Genomic DNA, 19,832 nt, shown 5'->3' on the forward strand with positions numbered 1-19,832 from the left:
AATCCTCTACCTGCAGGCATTGACATTCCATATGGGCACCTGTTTGTGTCCTGGCTGCTCCACTTTCCATCCAGCTCCCTGCTACTAGCCTGGGAAAGCAGCAGAGGATGGCTCAAGTCCTTGGGACCCTGCACCCATGTGGGAGATCCAGAAGAAGATCCCGGCTTCCGGCTTCAGAAAAGCTCAGCTCTGGCCATTGCGGCTACTTGGGGAGTGAACCAGTGGACGGAAGGTCTTTCTTTCTCTCCTTCTCTGTAAAAATCTTTTTTTTTTTTTAAAGATTATCTGTTCTTCGCTTGCATATGATTTTTAAGACAAGTTTGTTAGGTCCGGCGGCGTGGCCTAGCGGCTAAAGTCCTCATCTTGAACACCCCGGGATCCCATATGGGCGCCGGTTCTAATCCCGGAAGCCCCACTTCCCATCCAGCTCCCTGCCTGTGGCCTGGGAAAGCAGTTGAGGACGGCCCAATGCATTGGGACCCTGCACCCGGGTGGGAGACCTGGAAGAGCTCCTGGTTCCCGGCTTCGGATCGGCGCGCACCGGCTGGTGCGGCTCACTTGGGGAGTGAATCATCGGACAGAAGATGACTTTGTAATAAAATAAATAAAATCTTTAAAAAAAATGAATAAATCTTTTTTTAAAAAAAGACAAGTTTGTCAATTTTTGCAAAAGTAACCAGTTGGGCTTTTGACAGGAAGTGCATTGAATCCTGTGGATCTTAACAGTTTTAAGTTTTCTGATACAGGGACAGATCTTACTGTTTGCTTAGATATGTAAGTTCAGCATTGGTTTCTCGTTTTCAGTATACATATGTGAGATGACTTTGGCTCAACATTCTTTTTGGTGCTACTGCAGATGAAATTATTTTAAATTTTGCAGCTTAGAAATAGTTAACTTTTGTGTACTGATATTATCTTTTGCATTCTTGCCAGCCATGTTTATTCTAATGGATGTTTCATGAGTTCCCACTGCCTGTGATTTTATTTTCTGATCTAATTGCTTTTCTAGCTAGAGCCTTCAGTGCTGTGTTGAAGAGTCAAGACTAAACTGTGTGAGTCTCAGGTTGTTTTAGATGTTAAGTCTACTTGGTTCTCAGTGAGATCAATACATAACGTTGTGGTTGACACTCCTGGAAAGGGTGGTTTATGGTGAGCTCATAGGTGGGAGGGAAAAAAAAAGTCCTTGCAATCTAAGTTTGCTGAACGTTAGAGGTCATTTTCACACAGGAGTGGCTGGGTGTGGAAGGAGGCAGGTGCCAGTGTGGGCCTGTGAAGGGAGTCCTGAGGCCACAGGAGGGGAGGGCTCCCCTGGGGGGACAGCACTGGACCTTCCAGAGTGCTGCCCGCGCCCGGCCACTCGCAGGTTGCCTGGCTTGACCCAGCTCCAGGCTGCCCCAAGGAGTCACACGCTGCTGCCGCCTTGCCAGCCACTCCCTGAAGTGCTGGTGTCCCAGAGAGGGCCCACTGGTCCTCTGTACTTGTCTTTGAAGATGTATTTGTTTATTTGAAAGGCAGATTTGCAGATGAGAGATCTTTCATCTGCTGGAGGTGTCTTCCAGCTGCCAATTCATTCCCCACATGGCTGGGTCAGGCCGATCAGAAGTGGGACAGCCGTGGACTCAAACCAAGGCGCCGTGTGGTGTGTGGGATGTGGATGTTGCAGCCCGTGGCTCTGCCCCCGGGGCCTGCTGAGCACGTGGCCTGCTGAGCACGTGGCCTGAAGTAGGAGTTACTGAGGATCTATTCCTGCCTCTTGCTGCCTCTTCACTTCCTGTCCTCTCCCATGTTACCAAGGCCTCACTTTTGTCCCTCTGTCCCTTTAGCAGCAGGCCGGGTGAGACTTTGAGCATCATGAGGGAGAGGTGGAGAAGGCCCCTGGCAGCCTCCTTCAGAGTGGGGCTGGGGTGACCTCAGACAGCCTCGTGGCTTCCCAGGAGCAGAGTACTGCTCCCCCGCCCCAGCCCCCTGGAGCAGCTTTTCTGGGTCACCTTCAAAGAGGGTGACCAAGAATACAGACAAGCCCAGGATTTGAAGGGCCCACGTTTGCAGCCAAATCTGTGCACAAATCAGCCCCGAATTGTGTCATACGTCTCTGGGGATGTACACAGCAGCACTTTTGTGGTTTCCCACTCCTGTAAGCCAGCCAGTGGACAGAACAGGCAACATGCATGTACTCATTCACAGATCCATTATGCACAGCTCAGTTCCTGGGACAGGCATTTAGCATCATAGTCAAGATGCCCACCTCTCGTATCAGGGTGTCTGCTTAACGTCCCAGCGCCACCCGTGCCTTTAGCTTCCTGCTGAAACCCAGCCTGAGAGGTAGTAGATGGCGGCTCAAGTGCCCGAACCCCTGCCAGCTGCCTGGGAGACTTGGTGTGGCTCCTGGCGCCTGCCTTGAGTTCTCTCCAGCCATGGTTGTGCAGGCCCCATGGCAGTGCCTCCTGGGTTGTGTTCCTCCAGCCCCCACGGCCGTGCCCTGCTCTTGGTGGCAGTGCCCTGGGTTGTGTTCCTCTGGCCCCCGCGGCCGTGCCCTGCTCTTGATGGCAGTGCCCTGGGTTGTGTTCCTCCGGCCCCCGTGGCCGTGCCCTGCTCTTGATGGCAGTGCCCTGGGTTGTGTTCCTCCGGCCCCCACGGCCGTGCCCTGCTCTTGATGGCAGTGCCCTGGGTTGTGTTCCTTCGGCCCCCGCGGCCGTGCCCTGCTCTTGATGGCAGTGCCCTGGGTTGTGTTCCTCCGGCCCCCGTGGCCGTGCCCTGCTCTTGATGGCAGTGCCCTGGGTTGTGTTCCTCTGGCCCCCGCGGCCATGCCCTGCTGTCCGTCATCAGTGTCCCTTGGGTTCCCAGCTGCTCGGGCCTCAAGCGTGTGCTGTCCGAGTCCTCTGCAGCCTAGGGGACTCACTGTGACCTTGTGCTGCCCTCTTCGGTGTGTCCCCCTGCTACTCCCCAGCATGCACCTGGCAGCCCCCATGCTATTCTGCCATCCCTGAGCCCTTTCCCAGTTATTCGGGCTGTGTCACTAACTCCCACTTGTATCTCTAAGTCTTCAACTCCAGATTTTTTTGGGTTTTGACAACTTTTCAACAAAACTGTTAATGTATAAAAGTTGTGCATTTTACATGGTTTGTTATACATATGCATGGGACTCAATCAAGGTGTATCTATCCTTATGAGCATTTAACATTTTGTTTGTTTTTACTGGGAAAGCATCCAAAATCCTGTCTTCCAGGTTTTCTTTATTAGAGAACTATTCAGCACATTATCATTGTTTGTTCCACTGTGCCACTGAATGCTAGAATTTTTTCTTCTGCCTAGCTGGAACCGAATAACCTCAGTGAGCCACTCCCTGCCACTTCCCCAACCTCAGGTAGCCGCCAGGAAATTGTCCACTTCCGTGAGATCTCCTGTTTTCCAGCACCACATGGGCGTGGGCTCAGGCGGCGGTAGTGTACTTGGTCCGTTGCATGACGTGACTGCGTTCCACCTATGCTGCTGCATACGCCATGATTCCATCCTTTGTGTGGTTGCATAGCAGCCCACCACCATGCCGCATGCCTCCTCTTCTGCCGCCCCGTCCCGGCTGGCCCAAGGCTGTGGTGAGTGCTGCACAGCGAATGGCAGTCTCGAGGCGGATTTCCTTTCAGAGCCTGCTTGCTGACCTCTTGGTGGGTGCTTGCTCCTGCGCGGCCCCTCCTATCTTAGACTTGACTTCCAGGCCCCCTAAACTGCTGGCCTCAGCACCTTGCTGCCCTCTCCTCCTCTCCCATCACCAACTGAAAATAGCTCAGACACCATCTCCTCCTCTAGGGATCCCACCTGGGATCCTAGCTGGAACCCAGTTCTTGTTTATTTTTTGTTGGACAGATATACAGAGAGGAGGAGAGACAGAGCGAAAGATCTTCTGTGCGCTGGTTCACTCCCCAAGTGGCTGCAATGGCCAGAGCTGCTCCAATCTGAAGCCAGGAGCCAGGAGTTTCTCCTGAGTCTCCCATGTAGTGCAGGGTCCTAAGGTTTTGGGCCATCCTCTACTTCTTTCTCAGGCCACAAGCAGGGAGTTGGATGGGAAGCAGGGTTGTTGGGATTAGAACCGGCACCCACATAGGATCCTGGTGCGTGCAAGGCAAGGACTTTAGCCACTGGACTACCGCGCCAGGCCCTGGAACCTAATTCTGTGGCTTGAAACTATGAAGTAGACTCTACCCAAACAGGGCCCTCTCAGTTTGTGGGAGAAAAGCAAGCCCCACCCCCTCACACACAAGGGACCAGCTCTGTGGCATAGCAAGTAAAGCTGCTGCTTGCAATGCCAGCATCCCATAGGGCATCAGTTCAAATCCTGACTGATCCTCTTCCCATCTAGCTCCCTGCTTGTGGCCTGGGCAAGTAGCGCAAAGATGGCCCAAGAACCCTCATGGGAGACCCAGATGAAGCTCTTGGCTTCAGATCGGCCTGACTGCAGCTGTGGCAGTCATTTGGAGAGAGCCCCTGGATGGAAGATCTGTTTCTCTCTCTCACTAACTCTATCTTTCCGATAGGCAAAATAAATCTTAAAAGCAAAAGTCCTTCAACAGTTAACTAGTTGCAGGACACAACTGATACCATTTATTCTCACTGGAAACAAGCCACCGCCCACGCTCTACTACTATAAGCAGCTCATTTCCTTGAAAGAGAGACCGATCCTGCATCCATGGTTCACTCCCTACATAGGTACAGTAGCCAAGGTGCTGTACTGAAGCCAGGGGCCCAAGTGCCTGTGCCACCATGTGCTCCGCTCCCAGGTGCTTTAGCAGGGAGCTGGACCCAGAACACAGCCTGCAGAGCTCAAACAGGTATCGCTTCTTGGCCTTTTGACTAAGATCAAGTGCAGAACTCGAACAGGTGCCCCAGTGTGGAACGCTGGCCTGCAAGAGGCAGTTTAGCCTATTGTACATCACACTGATCCTAGAACTCATTTTTTTTTTTCTCATATGTACTAGTGACAGAGTTCTCCCACCTACTGATTAAATCCCCAAATAGGAATGGCCCAGGCCAAAGTCAAGAGCAAGGAACTTCATCTGGGTCTCCCACATGGTTGGCAGGGACCTGGACCCTTGAGCCGTCATCTGTTGTGTTCCAGGGTCTGCAATAGCAAGCAGCTGGAGGCAGAGCAGCTGGGACTTGAAGCCGCACTCCATCATGGGACAAAGACACCACAAGTGGCAGCCTAGCCTACCCCTGAAGTGCAAACTTGTGCCAAAGAGCACTTGCCTTTCTGTTTACAAAAAAGAAAAAAGGCTTGAAAGAGCGACACAGAGATCTTCCATCCCTGGAAGATCTTTCCAAATTCCCGCAACAACCAGGGCAAGGTCAAGTCTAAGCTGGAATCAGAAATTCCATCAGTTTCCCACGTGGGTGGCAGGGATCCAAGTATTGAGCCACCAACCGACTGCTTCCCAGAGCAAGTCAGCTGGAAGGTGCCATTGTCAACTGGAGTTGAAACGTGAACCCAGGCACTATGGTGTCCTGAGCAGCAGCTTTTTGCTTTGCTTTGGTTTTGTTACATTTATCTTACTTGCTGGAAAGGATGACTTACAGGGAGACAGCGATCTTCCATCTTCTGGTTTATTCTCGATATGGCTGCAAGGATCAGGATTGGACCCAGCCAGAGCCAGGCGTGGCCTTTTATCTGGGTATCCTACCATGGTAGCAGGGCCCAAGCACTTGAGTCATCTTCATGGACTTGCCCTGGCACATTAGAGAGCAGGATTGGAAGTGGAGGAGCTGGGACTTGAACTAGCACTCATGGGATTGTCAACACCATAGGCTATGGTATAAACCATTGCAACACACCTTCGGCCCCCTAACCGACATCTTATCGGCTCAACCAAACACCTCCCCCTTCTGTTTTCTTGTTAGTGTCATTGTCTCCAGCTGTGAGTGGTGGGCTGGCTGGGAAGGTTTTCCTGGCTGCCTGTGCCAGGCCTGGGCTGGGTGCTGGACAGACTCGAGCAAGCAAAGAACACACGGTGCCCTTCTTCAGGGAATTTGCAGCTATGTAGATCTGCATGCTGCAGCCGTGCAGGTACAGGGCGAGTTCCCACTTGCGTGCCTTTTCAGCAGCCCAGGGCTGGTGTCTGCCCGCACCCCACTGCACCCTAACCATCAGCTCACTTCAGTGGGCATAGGGGAGATTGGGCTTGTGCTTTATTCATGGTGGTGAGGGGGGTGGTTTCTCTCTCACAGAAATCCCAAGCTGGCTTCCACAATCAAGGGAGAAGTTGTTTTAGGTCCCACACTTTCAGGTTGATGAGCACGGGGCCCTGGGGTTTCCTGGAGTGTGTGTTGCTGAGCCCCACCCTGGCTTTCTGCTTCCCCCTGGCCGACATCACAAGTATGTTCTGTAGGGATGAGGGCAGGACGGGCTGCTGCCAGCTTGCAGCTGCATCTCAACCCTGGCCCCCTCCCCTACTACCCTGTCTTTCCTGCCAGGCAGGTGTGGGTGGCCACCTGGGGGTAGCTGTGCCACTCTGAGAGGAGGCAGCCCGCACTCACCCTGTACTCAGCCCTGCAGGAAGATGAGGCCTGTTGCGGTCCCCTCCCCTCCTGGCACTGCCTGGCTCAGCGAGGAGGGACAGGAAGTTCTGCCTTGCCCGTCTGCCCTTCCCGCCGTCCCTTGCCCCGTCCATCTCAGAAGGTCTAGTTCTCAGATGCCTTAAATGTGGTCTGTTCGCCTGTGGCACAGGAGCTCTGGAAAGGGGAGCGGAGCATAGGGATGGCGGCTGCTCATCCCTGCCAGCCCGCCTCATCCCTGCTCCCAGAAACTGAGGCCATCGTGGTGATAATTAACTTTTATGGCACACACACTCTGTGTGCCAGACACCATTGTAAGCATTTTATGAGCATTGCCCCACCTGACATGTATGCCAACCCCAGAGGCAGGGCCTCGGGCACCCTCACAGGGTGGATGTGGGCAGATTTGGAAAGCTGGGTTGTGGGCTTGACATTAGGAACACATCTACAAAGCTTCACTCTCACACATTCTCTTCCTCCTTCCCCACAGAACATCAGCTGGGAGTCAACCCAAATGTAGGGTGGCCCTCTTGACCCCCTGCGAGACCCCTGGTGGTCACTGGTCTGAGCCCAGGCCTTGACCTCTCCTGCAGCCTCAGCATTTCCTTTGGAAGTCCTGATGCCTTCTCTCTCTCTCCCCCGCCCCCCCCAGGACCCCGCTGGAATCTTCGAGCTGGTGGAAGTGGTTGGCAATGGCACCTACGGACAGGTGTACAAGGTGAGGTCAACCGCCCCCACCCCCGCCGCTGGCCTGGAGATTGCAATGGGGATGTGGTGGAGGGGGCAGGAAATGGGGGCACTGATAGATAGTCTGGAGGCCCCAGAAAAAAGGTGGAAAGCACGTGAGGGGAGGAGACATAGGGGCAGTGAGACGTTTTGCTGGCCTCTCTTCATTTAGCACAGTCCTGGGTGTGGCAGGAACAGGCTGCAGCTGGGTAGGGTGTGGGACAGGAAGCGTGAGGGCAGTGAGAAGGGCATGGTATATGGGGGTGGGGGTGGGTATGGCAGGAAAGGGGCACAGAGACAGCTCACCCGGGATGCAGAGCAGGGTGTCAGTTGAAAGATACGAGTTTGGCTTCTTCCAAGGCCACAGAGAGACTCGGCAGCTGCTGGACCTCATGGGCACCCTTGCACTGAGGGGCGGCGGTCCACGTCCCAGCCAGAGCCTGCGCCGGAGCTCGGGCCTTCTGCTCTGGAAGCTGCCTGTCCCCACTGAGGTGGCCACTGATGGTAGCCGGGAGCCTGGGCCTCGCACATGGCTTGACCACCACTCACACTTGGATGGGGGCCGCAGCAGGGAGGGGCACGTTCCAGAACACCTGCTTCTTTGTCCCCACACGGCGCCCCAAGCCCTCAGCCTGCATCTGTTTCCCTTGTGAGCTGTGGAGAAACAGGCACCCCCTCACCACCCCCTCCCCTGCGCACACACACACACAAACATACCTCACCCCTCAGTGTCTTGCCTACTTGTTGCCATGGAGATAGCTGGTGTGCTCCTGTGCTTGGGCCTTGAGTGGCTGCTGAGGACAGCATTGGTCCCTGAGCCTGCCCCACCCATGCCCATGCCCATGAGGATCTGCCTCCTCTTACCGTGGGCTTCCCCAGGAAGCCTTGGCTTTCCTGCCCAAACCTTAGATGACTGGTGTGGGGAATTCCAGAAGGCCGCAGCGGGAAGGGGCTGCTGGGACGCACCAACCTGGGAAGGCCAAGTTCCCTCCTACCAGGTCTAGTGACTGCGTGGGCATCAGCGTGGCCTTCCAGTACCCTCCAAGTTCCCTAAAACATCAGACCTCTCTTCCCTCCCTGTCCCTGAGCCTGGGAGAGGCCTCCTCCTGCCCAGGTTGGTATGTCAGGAAAGCCCCCAGCCTTGGGTCCTGCCTAGGCGAGGGTAGTCGGGCGAAGCCCTCTCCCTGCCTCCCCTCCAGCCCGCCCAGCCTCTCAGGATAAGTGGCTTCAGCTCGCTGCCCTTCAACGGCCAGCAGATGCAAGGCAGACAGTGGAGTTGAAACATCTCCCACTCAGTTTTTTTTCCCCAAAGATTTATGTGTTTATCTGAAAGGCAGAGTTAAAGGAGAGAAGGACAGTCTGTCATGCGTTGTTTCACTCTCCAAATGGCGGTAGTAGCCAGGGCCAGACCAGGCTGAAGCCAGGAACCAGGGATTTTGCCCATGATCTCCTGTGGGAGCATGTGCCCAAGCACTTGGGCCATCCTCCACTGCTCTCAAGAGTGTTAGCAGGGAGCTGGATTGGAAGCCTAGCTGCCGGGACTTGAACTGGTGCTCACACGGGATGCTGGCACTGCGGGCAGACAGCTTAACCCGTGCCCGACGAGGCCAGTCTCTTTTCCTGAGTTTTTGGACCAGAGGCGATCCCATGTTTGTTGAACTCACAGCCTGGAAATCAGATCAGTGTGTTTTCTTCTGTTCCCTGAAGGCCCAGGAACCTTCTCCTGTGTCTGTTTCAGTGGCCAACACACAGGCGGAGGAGTCTGCAGCTGGGGGAGAGCGGGGGTGGGGGCACACTCTGAGATTGAAAACTGATCAGAGGTGGCCTCTCCCAGGACTGAGCCCTGCCCCGCTCACCCCTGAACACAGGCCCCAATCCCTCCATGCCCGACTCTGTCCTGCAGGGTCGGCATGTCAAGACTGGGCAGCTGGCTGCCATCAAGGTCATGGACGTCACGGAGGTAGGTGCTGTGACGGGCGGAGGGAAAATCAAAGCCCTGAGCAGGCGCTGGGGGCAGTTCTTGAGGCTCACCACCATCCCCCACCTTTGTCTAGGACGAGGAGGAAGAGATCAAACAGGAGATCAACATGCTGAAAAAATACTCTCACCACCGCAACATTGCCACCTACTATGGGGCCTTCATCAAGAAGAGTCCACCAGGAAGTGACGACCAGCTCTGGGTGAGGCACCCCCTCCCTCACGGCCCTGCCTGCAGGCCCTCGGCACCCTTGGCCAGGGCAGTGGCTTTCTAGCCCCTCCTCAGTCCCCCAGCCTTGTCATGTCTGGATCAGAGGGACGTCATGAGATCCCAGGGTTCCACATGCCCTGCAGCCGCTTGTGCTCTGTGCTCTGGTGGGTGGGCATCCTGCTCTCTGCCCCCACCCGTGCCCTGGCCAGGCTGCCAGGTACCAAGTAACGAGCAGTGGCATATTGGTGAGGAGAGGCTGCAGGGAGGCAGTGCTTGGTCCCGTTGCCCTGGAGTGCAGCTCCTGAAGGCGCATGGGCTCAGAGCCTCCCGGAGCACACAGCTCCAATGTGGACTGTCAGAGCCCCATCCCCCCATACCTCCTGGTCCAGAATGTTCCAGAGAGTCAGGGTTCTACCAGCCTCAGCTTGGCAATGGTGAGCCAAGGTCCTAGGGAGGGCAGCAGGAGCAGGCTGAGGGCTGGGCTAGGCTCCCCTGCTGGCAGTCAGCCAGTCGGCAGCAGGTACTTGCAGGAGCCCCAGGGAGACACACACACGAGGACGAAGGGTGTAATTACAGGTGGGTAGATTTTTACCTACCAGGTGTATACAAGCAAAGAGCTTTGAGACAAGCGGCTGGGTGTCAACAGCCAAGCACACTCCTCTGGACCTGTTTTAGGTGTGGTCCCTCCCTTCACCCACTGTGCCCTGCTGTCCAAGGGGCCCCAACTGGGGACACATGCAAATGACCTCTATTGCTTGTGCAAAGAGACAGGCCCATGCAACTGTGTTCTGCAGTGGACAAGGTTTTAGTGAAATCACTTGGGCAGGAAGTCTTCCTAGATCCCCGCTGCAGCTCCCTGGGGAGACCCCCCACACTTGCCTGGAACGCTTTGCTCCATCACAGGCCCCTGCGTACCCCACTGTGCTGTGTGCCCCGTGGAAGCAGCAGGCGGCACAGTGGCTGAGTCCCATGGACCTGCAGGCAGGTCGCTAAAACTTGGTTTTTATCCACTACAACATGGGATTCTTGTGATTGTTCTGTCCAGTCGTTCAAGACGGTGAAGCCCTCTTAGCTTGCCGGGGCTCTCTGGTGCAGGGCAGTGCTCCCCAGTCATCTGGGGTCTGTGGCCTGCAAAGAGCCTTCCAGAAGCTTCACACCCTTCCTCAGGGGAAAGGCAAACCCTCACTGCCATCCACACAGGCTCCGGGCTCCCCGACACCTGCCCTGTGCCCAGCTCCCCCTTTCTCCTCTCACCTTTGAATTGCCCTCGTGAGGGGTCAGGTGGCCACTGCTGTTGGGCACAGAGCCTTGCCTAGCCCCAGGGCCTCTGGGCTGCAGGCACGGCCTGACCCCGCCGCTCTCCCTGACGGGGCCGTAGCTGGTGATGGAGTTCTGTGGCGCTGGCTCGGTGACCGACCTGGTGAAGAACACCAAGGGCAACGCGCTGAGGGAGGACTGCATTGCCTACATCTGCCGGGAGATCCTCAGGGTGCGTCACCACCCCCCCCTGGGCGGCAGTCCTGCCAGGGCCCCACTGGGACAGCGACCCCTGCGCCCTCCCTCTGGGCGGCAGTGCTGCCAGGGCCCCACTGGGACAGCGACCCCTGCGCCCTCCCTCTGGGCGGCAGTGCTGCCAGGGCCCCACTGGGACAGCGACCCCTGCGTCACCCCCCCGGGCGGCAGTGCTGCCAGGGCCCCACTGGGACAGCGACCCCTGCGCCACCCCCTCTCCCCCGGGCGGCAGTCCTGCCAGGGCCCCACTGGGACAGCGACCCCTGCGCCACCCCCTCCCCCCCGGGCGGCAGTCCTGCCAGGGCCCCACTGGGACAGCGACCCCTGCGTCACCCCCCCTGGGCGGCAGTGCTGCCAGGGCCCCACTGGGACAGCGACCCCTGCGTCACCCCCCCCCGGGCGGCAGTGCTGCCAGGGCCCCACTGGGACAGCGACCCCCCCCCCCCCGGGCGGCAGTCCTGCCAGGGTCCCACTGGGACAGCGACCCCTGCGTCACCCCCCCCCCCCCGGGCGGCAGTCCTGCCAGGGCCCCCACTTGGATAGCGACCCCTGGGGGCTCAGAGGGAGCCAGGTGACTCAGAAGCTTCCAGAAGGCAGCTCAGCCTGTGCTGGGTGGGTGGGGAGCTATGCGGGGGCAGGTGCTGTGTTCTTTCAGCCCAGCCATGCACACAATGGATGACCCCACACCCCCTCCTGTCCCTCATTCCCCTGCCCCCGGCCCCGACACCACGGCCAACGTCCGCTCCTGCTGCAGGGTCTGGCGCATCTCCACGCACACAAGGTGATCCATCGGGACATCAAGGGCCAGAACGTGCTGCTGACGGAGAATGCCGAGGTCAAGCTAGGTGTGCAGGTCCCCTCTGGGCCCACCAAGGCCCTTCCCTGCCAGGAGAGAGAACAGGGCAGGCAGGTGGGCGGGTGGTCTTCCCTGCTGCTGGCCCAGGTCCAGCCACCATGTGCCGGGAGGCCTCCTCTGCTACTGAAAACCCCTCTGGAAGCTTCTTGCTTGCCACTTGTCCCTGAATGCCCTGGCAGAGGGTGGGGGAGCACTCTGTGACCCCTGCCCCAGGGTGTTGGTCCTTGAACTCTCTCTCTCACCCCACCCCCACCTCTGCCGAAGTGCAGGAAGACTGGGTCAGGTTCCCCTTGTTGCTTGGGGGGTGGAGGAGGATGTCAGGACCCTCAGTTGAGGCCTGGACCTGCCCCTCCGTACGGACATGTCACAGTGGATTTCGGAGTGAGCGCGCAGCTGGACCGCACCGTGGGCAGGCGGAACACTTTCATTGGGACCCCGTACTGGATGGCCCCGGAGGTCATCGCCTGTGATGAGAACCCAGATGCCACCTATGATTACAGGGTATGGAAGCGGCAGGCAGCTGGGGCTGCGGGGGGCAGGAGGTGAGGTGGGGATACTGAGCTCCAGCAGGTCCGGGAAGGATGCCAAGGTTGGTGACATGTTAGCAGTGCAGGCTGGGGAGCCACAGCAATGGGTGTGGGAGGAGAGATGGAGGATGAGGAGGCTCAGCCAGAGTGGGGAGCACAAGCAGGTCCCCAGGAAGCCGGGGGCTGGTGCCTGCAGGGCAGAGGTGTAGACGAGGTTCACCAGTGCTGTCTTTGCCTCCTGCAGAGTGACATTTGGTCTCTAGGGATCACAGCCATCGAGATGGCAGAGGGAGCCCCCCGTAAGTGCTGAGTCCGCCTGGGGTGGGATAGGGGGCCTTCTGTGAGGTGGAACGGACTGACAGCGTGCCTCTATGCCACAGCTCTGTGTGACATGCACCCCATGCGAGCCCTCTTCCTCATCCCCCGGAATCCCCCACCCCGGCTCAAGTCCAAGAAGTGGTAGGTCGGCCAGGGCCTGGATCCTCACCTGGGGAGCCGCGGTGCAGGGTGGAGCGGACAGCGACGGCCAGGGCGGCTCCTGGGTGGACGATGCCCGCTCCTCCTGCCCCAAGGTGAGCCCTGGCTGCTTTCAGGTCCAAGAAGTTCATCGACTTCATCGACACGTGTCTCATCAAGACCTACCTGAGTCGCCCGCCCACTGAGCAGCTGCTCAAGTTCCCCTTCATCCGCGACCAGCCCACGGAGCGGCAGGTCCGCATCCAGCTCAAGGACCACATTGACCGGTCCCGGAAGAAGCGGGGTGAGAAAGGTCTGTGGCAGGTGGGCGGCCACGGGCCTCAGGAAGCACCTCAGTCTGCCCCGTCCTCCCTGCCCGGGCTCCCAGCTCCCCGCTCCCCACTCCCCTCCTGGGCCCCGCTCTCCCTGCACAGCAACTTCCACCACACTGCCAGCCCTCGGGAGCTGTTCCTCCTTCCCCACTGACCCACCTGCCCAGTGCTTCTTACGTCACTCACCTGTGACATCTCCCCCTCAGGGCAGTGGGGGCAGTCCTCAGGCTGCCACTTCCCAGACCCGCACCCAAGACGCAGTCTCCTGGTTGCTATAGGGAGGCGGGAGGGACCCGCATGCTTGGGCATCAGAATTACCAGTTGTCCCTAGCCCGGGGAGGGGCCAGGGCACTGAATGAGTGGGAAGACAACCATGATGTCCCCCTGCAGAGGAGACCGAGTACGAGTACAGCGGCAGCGAGGAGGAGGACGACAGCCACGGGGAGGAGGGGGAGCCGAGGTGGGCTGGCAGACGGGGCATGGGGTGGGTGGAGGGGCAGTGGTGGTGCTTGGCTTGGGCTGGGAGGAACACCCGTGAAATCCTTGAGCGACGATAAAAAGTGGAAGGAGGGTGAGCAAGGGGTGTCGGCAGGGAGCCGGCCATCTGGGGCTGTGAGAGCTGGGTGCAGGCAGAGGGAGGGGGCGTAGTGTGGCTCTGTGCAGCCCCCCGGGCGTCCATGCAGAGCCCCGCTCTGGGTGCCTGTGCTGACCCACCTGCCACACCCCAGCTCCATCATGAACGTGCCCGGGGAGTCCACGCTGCGCCGTGAGTTCCTCCGGCTCCAGCAGGAGAACAAGAGCAACTCGGAAGCCCTGAAGCAGCAGCAGCAGGTGCAGCAGCAGCAGCAGCGTGACCCCGAGGCGCACATCAAGCACCTGCTGCACCAGCGCCAGCGGCGCATCGAGGAGCAGAAGGAGGAACGGCGGCGCGTGGAGGAGGTGGGCCCCACCCCTGGGTCCTTGAGGGTGGCAGGGAGGGTAGGGGCCCAACTGGACTCCCCAGCTCCTCTTCCGAACTGTATGCGAAAGCTCCCTGCTGTGGGGTTAGGGGTTCCATGCCCCAAGATGTCCCGTTTCCGGAAGACGCCACCCGTGGCTCACAGCAGGACCATTCGCATCTTTTCTGACTTGGGCTGCCTCTTTGGCACCACTGGCCAGGGATCTGTGCACCTGCCCAACAGTCCCTGTCCACAGTCCCCTGGTCAGAACAGGAAAGGATGCTTTTAAAGACCCTTTGCTTTTGGTTGTTTTAGTTTTGGTTTGTGAAGTGTAGTTTGGGTGGAAGAAACTCATTTTAATTAACAGAATCCTATTTTTAAGTAAGTGTAGACTTCTTTCTGCGTCTTTATATCACCAGTTAGAAGGCATCTGTCCCTTGGGATCTGAGGGGATGGGGAGCGGCTGGAGAATTGGTTCCAGGACCCAAAGGATGCCCATGTCTGTGGAAATGAAGATCTCTCCTATTAAAATGCCATAGTATTTACCTAGTAACCTGTGCCCTTCCTCCACTCTAGTTTGCTCCCCGTACCTAATATAGACGCCAGGTAAATGGTTGTAGCATGGAGGAAATAAGGAAAGCAGTCTGGGCAGATACTGTGGTGCTGTGGTGAAGTGCTACTTGGGTAACCACCTCCCATACCTGAGTGCTGGCTTTGAGGCCTGGGCCCCTTGCACTGCTGATCCAGCTTCCTGCTCATGGAACTGGCAGCAGCAGGTGCTGGCTCCTCCCTCTCACGGGGCAGACCCAGGTAGGTAGGGTCTCTGGCTCTAGCTTCAGCCTGGCCCGGCCCCGGTCATGGGCAATTGGGGGAATGAAGCAGTGAATGGGAAATGTCTTTTTGCCCCTCTGCCTTTCCAATATATAAGTAAATCTTTAATAAGTCTACGTATTTATGTATTCAGGACACTTCTGAATTTTTTTAGCCAATTTTGTTTTTAAAAGGTTCATTTTGTTGGAAAGAGCGCTTCTGTCTGCTGGTTTTCTCCCCAAAGCCCACAGTCGGCAGACTGAGGCCAGGTCCTAGCCAGGTGCCCAGAACTTGGCTAAGGTCTCCCTTGGCACCATTTGCCACCCCCAGGCTCTGCATTAGCAAGACACTGGGTCAGAAGCAGAGCTAGGAGTTGAACCCCGGCACTTGAAGGGTACGGGCATTTTAAGCCGTCTCTTAACCACATGCCAAAGGCCCACTGCTCTTCTCTGCATGGGTGATTGCATTCACACAAAGCCCACACTGGGTGTGTCCCACTCCCCAGAGCAGACACCTCCCCCTCCATCTGTTGAACAAACCCTTGCAGGAAAGCTTGCTCCGAAAGAGACTTGTACAGTTTCATTAGCTCATTAGCTATGTAGTGTTGCTGGAAATCACAGCTAAAAATCACAGACGCATGCTGGGGGAGGCAGCCCTGTAACTTTCCTGCAGGAAAAGGCTGAAGTTCCTGCCAGCGTTAAGGGCCCCTGGGAGACCCACCTCCAGAGGGTGCTTTGGTTAGAAAGCAGCGAAGTGCGGCCAGGTCCACAGCTGTGTGGGCACCTGGTGCCCCCTGGTGGCCCGAGGCGATCACTGCAGCCCACGCTAGCGGACAGGCAGGGCAGGGTGTTTGTTGTCTGCATGGGAGCAGGACAGGAAAGGTAACCTCTGTTGGCCCACGCCGGCCACTGCTTTATCCTTACCTGAGCCCCTTGCCACAAGCCAAGCCCCTCTGGGCCCTCAGACCTGAGCAGGCGTATTTGCAGAATCTGGGCCACCTCCCAGGTCCCTGCTCCCTCCTGAGCCCTGAGCCCACAGCCCACCTCCCTCTTGGCCCGCAGCAACAGCGGCGGGAGCGGGAGCAGCGCAAGCTGCAGGAGAAGGAGCAGCAGCGGCGGCTGGAGGACATACAAGCGCTGCGGCGGGAGGAGGAGCGGCGGCAAGCCGAGCGGGAGCAGGTAGGGCGCTCCCCGCCCTCCCCGCCTGCCCCTCCTCCCGCTCCTGCTGCCTGCGCCCCAGTGCCCTGTGCCCTGCTCTCTGTGCCCTGTGCCCTGTGCCCTGCTCTCTGTGCCCTGTGCCCAGTGCCCTGCTCTGTGCCCTGCTCTCTGTGCCCTGTGCCCTGCTCTCTGTGCCCTGTGCCCAGTGCCCTGCTCTGTGCCCTGCTCTCTGTGCCCTGTGCCCTGCTCTCTGTGCCCTGTGCCCTGTGCCCTGCTCTCTGTGCCCTGGAGGCCCTATCTCTTCTAGCTTCACTTTCTCTGTTTTCTCCCACCCTTCCACCCTGGCCCTGGCTCCCTGCCCTCCTCCCTTCATTCCCGTCTCCGCCCCTCCCGTCCCCCACACCTGCCCTGCTCCATCACGTCCTGGGCCCCGCTTTTTCCCACCTGTGCTGCATCGCCCACCTTGGGGCTCATCTTCCTCCCCCTCATCCTCACCCAACGCCGCCGCTGCCGCCGCCCCCTCCCCCCCTCCCCCCAGGAGTATATCCGGCACAGGCTGGAGGAGGAGCAGCGCCAGCTCGAGGTCCTCCAGCAACAGCTGCTCCAGGAACAGGCCCTCCTGCTGGTAACGGGGCCCTTGCTCCCCCCAGAGCCCCTCGGTGCCCTCCAGGGAAAGACGGGGGCCGCCCGAGGCTCGGAGGGAGACCCTCCGCTCCAGGCAGGCTGGAGAAAGGAAAGGGCTCCTGGCTGTCAATCCCGGGGCCGCGGCCTGCTGAGGTGCGTCTCCCTACCCTTGGGCCCAGGAGTACAAGCGGAAGCAGCTGGAGGAGCAGCGGCAGTCGGAGCGCCTGCAGAGGCAGCTGCAGCAGGAGCACGCCTACCTCAAGTCCCTGCAGCAGCAGCAGCAGCAGCAGCTCCAGAAGCAGCCACCACCACAGATCCCGCCAGGCGACAGGAAGCCTCTCTACCACTATGGCCGGGCCCTCAACCCCACCGCCGACAAGCCCGCCTGGGCCCGAGAGGTACACGCTGCCAGTGCCCGCTAGGGCCCCCAAGGCCTGGGGGGTTGTGGGACATGATCATGGCAGTACAGACGGGGCAGGAACCAGCCTGCCTGACCACCTTGCTCCACACCACAGGTGGAAGAGAGAACCAGGATGAACAAGCAGAACTCCCCCTTGGCCAAGACCAAGCCGAGCAGCACAGGGCCTGAGCCCCCGGCCCCCCAGGCCTCCCCTAGTCCCCCAGGACCCCTGTCCCAGACCCCTCCTATGCAGAGGCCCGTGGAGCCCCAGGAGGGACCACACAAGGTGAGTGTCCTGGCACACAGGCATGGGGCCGCTAGGGGCCAGATGCACACAGGTGTGCTCATCAGCTTGGCCCTCAGTTGGCACCGTAGACCACAGGCTGTGTGGATTGCCTATGCCCGCTCTTCCTCCTCACCTAGTCTCAGGCTTTGGGTACCCTCGCAAAGCCCCTTCCCTGCCCACATCCTAACATCCAGTTGGGGATGTGCCATGGAGCGGGCAGCCCACCCTCCCTGGTCTCTCCCTGCAGAGCCTGGTGGCACACCGGGTCCCACTGAAGCCATACGCAGCACCTGTACCCCGATCCCAGTCCCTGCAGGACCAGCCCACCCGAAACCTGGCTGCCTTCCCCGCCTCCCACGACCCAGACCCTGCTGTCACCACACCCACCACCACACCCAGCGCCCGTGGAGCCATCATCCGCCAGAATTCGGACCCCACCTCTGAAGGGCCTGGTCCCAGCCCCAACCCCCCAGCCTGGGCCCGGCCAGACAATGAGGCCCCACCCAAGGTAACAAAGAAAGCAAGGGAGCCAGGAGGGAAAAAAAAGATGGGGTAGGGAGGGGTGGGAGGGGCAGGTGAGGTAGAGGCGGCTAGGGTGGGAAGTCGGGCAGCTTTGTAGGGTTAGAAGCTGCCTGTCCTTGCTGCCTAACCCAGACACCCCAGCTGACTTCTCTGAACCCCGTCGGCAGCGTGCCTCAAATTAGGGTGTGGGTCAACCCCCTGCTTGCTGCCCACACCAGCCGACTGTGCTCCCTCCTCCCACAGGTGCCTCAAAGGACCTCATCCATTGCCACTGCCCTTAATACCACCAGTGGGGCCGCAGGGTCCCGGCCAGCGCAGGCAGTCCGTGCCAGGTATCACCCCCAGTGGGGGCAGGCAGCAGCCTTGCGGGGGGATCTCGGGGCAGAAGGGACTTTCCCAGGTCACCCGCCCAGGGGTGGGCGAGCCCCGGCCAGCTGGCCTCAGCCCTGCTCCGTGCCCGCCCTGCACCCTCTGCTCCCTCCACAGACCTCGCAGCAACTCCGCCTGGCAGATCTACCTGCAGAGGCGGGCAGAGCGGGGTGCCCCCAAACCTCCAGGGTCCCCTGCTCAACCCCCTGGCCCGCCCAACGCCTCTAGGTAACAGAGTTATTCCCCCCACTTACTCTCACTTCTGCCACCTGCTGTCCTGGTGACTGCCCTCTCTGCAGTGCAGCCTGGCCCTCCTGGAGGGGAGCTCCCTGGCTCTCTGACCCTGACACTGACACTGTCCCCATTCCTCCCCCCACCTCCCACAGTAACCCTGACCTCAGGAGGAGCGATCCTGGCTGGGAGCGCTCGGACAGCGTCCTCCCAGCCTCCCACAGCCACCTGCCACAGGCTGGCTCGCTGGAGCGCAACCGGGTGGGAGGTGGGTGCCAGCATCAGGGCTCCAGCCCAGTTCGGACCAGGGTGGGCTCTGCCTTGAGAGGGGGTTGGACCAGGGCACCTCTGGGGTAGTGGGGGAGGCATGGGGCTCGGGGCTCCAAGCCAAGGGGTTGGACCCGTGGGCTGGGTTTGGAGCCATCCCTGTCCACCTGACAGTGACCTCCCTTCTGCCACCCTGCCACGTCCAGCCACCACCAAACTGGACAGCTCCCCAGTGCTAGTCCCCGGGAACAAAGCCAAGCCCGACGACCACCGCTCTCGCCCAGGCCGGCCTGCAGTGAGTCACCCAGTGGCAGGTGGGGGGCCGGGCTGGACATCAAGCGAGGCTTCACTAATCCACCTGCGAAGACTGCGCGTGGGGCCCCGGGTGTGCGCTGCGGCACTAACCTGTCTCACCCTCTCTCCTGCCTCCTCCTGGCTGCCTTTTCCCCTGCGGCCCCTCCCAGAGCTATAAGCGAGCAATCGGTGAGGTTAGTGAGCTCGGGCCTGCTCACCACCCCCCAACCTGTGCCTCCCCTCCCCAGCCCTCCCTCCCCTCACACACCTATACCTCCCTGCAGGATTTTGTGTTGCTCAAAGAGCGGACCCTGGACGAGGCTCCACGGCCACCCAAAAAAGCCATGGACTACTCGTCGTCCAGCGAGGAAGTGGAGAGCAGTGATGACGACGAGGAAGAGGGCGAGGGCGAGCCCTCGGAGGGCAGCAGAGACACCCCCGGGGGCCGGTATGGGAGAGGTTGGGTCTGTCCCTCATCTTACGGCTCTCCCAAAAGCCAGGCAGGAAATACCCATCCGCCCATGTGGCAGGGGCTGGCAGGGGCTGAGCTGCCGGACATGTTCGGAGACAAGCCCAGGTGCCTGGCTGCCCTGTGCTTCCTGTGGCACTGGCATGGCAACAGACCTGGAGGGGTCCCTTCCTGTCTTGCCCACAGCAGTGACGGGGACACGGACAGCGTCAGCACCATGGTGGTCCACGACGTGGAGGAGATAGCCGGGACCCAGCCCCCGTATGGGGGCGGCACCATGGTAGTCCAGCGTGTGAGTGGGCCCCTCACCCCTTGCATGCCCACC

General features: G+C 59.3%; 1 protein-coding gene across 16 annotated transcripts in view; it reads left to right on the forward strand.

The window, feature by feature from the left end:
* MINK1 (misshapen like kinase 1) overlaps positions 1-19,832 on the forward strand; it is a 53,813-nt gene that overhangs the window by 30,702 nt on the left and 3,279 nt on the right. Inside the window, exons 2-24 of one of the 16 annotated variants that reach the window (XM_058676377.1) lie at positions 7,196-7,261; positions 9,173-9,229; positions 9,324-9,449; positions 10,836-10,946; positions 11,724-11,814; positions 12,196-12,326; positions 12,597-12,651; positions 12,733-12,811; positions 12,946-13,121; positions 13,531-13,600; positions 13,869-14,079; positions 15,950-16,066; positions 16,584-16,670; positions 16,849-17,067; positions 17,185-17,355; positions 17,603-17,863; positions 18,121-18,209; positions 18,364-18,474; positions 18,633-18,745; positions 18,951-19,039; positions 19,209-19,232; positions 19,323-19,486; positions 19,694-19,799. In XM_058676377.1, the coding sequence (XP_058532360.1) occupies positions 7,196-7,261; positions 9,173-9,229; positions 9,324-9,449; positions 10,836-10,946; positions 11,724-11,814; positions 12,196-12,326; positions 12,597-12,651; positions 12,733-12,811; positions 12,946-13,121; positions 13,531-13,600; positions 13,869-14,079; positions 15,950-16,066; positions 16,584-16,670; positions 16,849-17,067; positions 17,185-17,355; positions 17,603-17,863; positions 18,121-18,209; positions 18,364-18,474; positions 18,633-18,745; positions 18,951-19,039; positions 19,209-19,232; positions 19,323-19,486; positions 19,694-19,799 (2,724 nt within the window). Of the gene's footprint in view, positions 1-7,195; positions 7,262-7,652; positions 7,761-9,172; positions 9,230-9,323; positions 9,450-10,835; positions 10,947-11,723; positions 11,815-12,195; positions 12,327-12,596; positions 12,652-12,732; positions 12,812-12,945; positions 13,122-13,530; positions 13,601-13,868; positions 14,080-15,949; positions 16,067-16,583; positions 16,671-16,848; positions 17,068-17,184; positions 17,356-17,602; positions 17,864-18,120; positions 18,210-18,363; positions 18,475-18,632; positions 18,746-18,950; positions 19,040-19,208; positions 19,233-19,322; positions 19,487-19,693; positions 19,800-19,832 lie in introns of those variants that run through there. The other 15 variants (XM_058676372.1, XM_058676371.1, XM_058676375.1 and 12 more) reach the window with 15 other exon arrangements.

This window comes from Ochotona princeps, chromosome 17 (genome assembly GCF_030435755.1).
Source record: "Ochotona princeps isolate mOchPri1 chromosome 17, mOchPri1.hap1, whole genome shotgun sequence".
Classification (NCBI taxonomy): Eukaryota; Metazoa; Chordata; class Mammalia; order Lagomorpha; family Ochotonidae; genus Ochotona; species Ochotona princeps.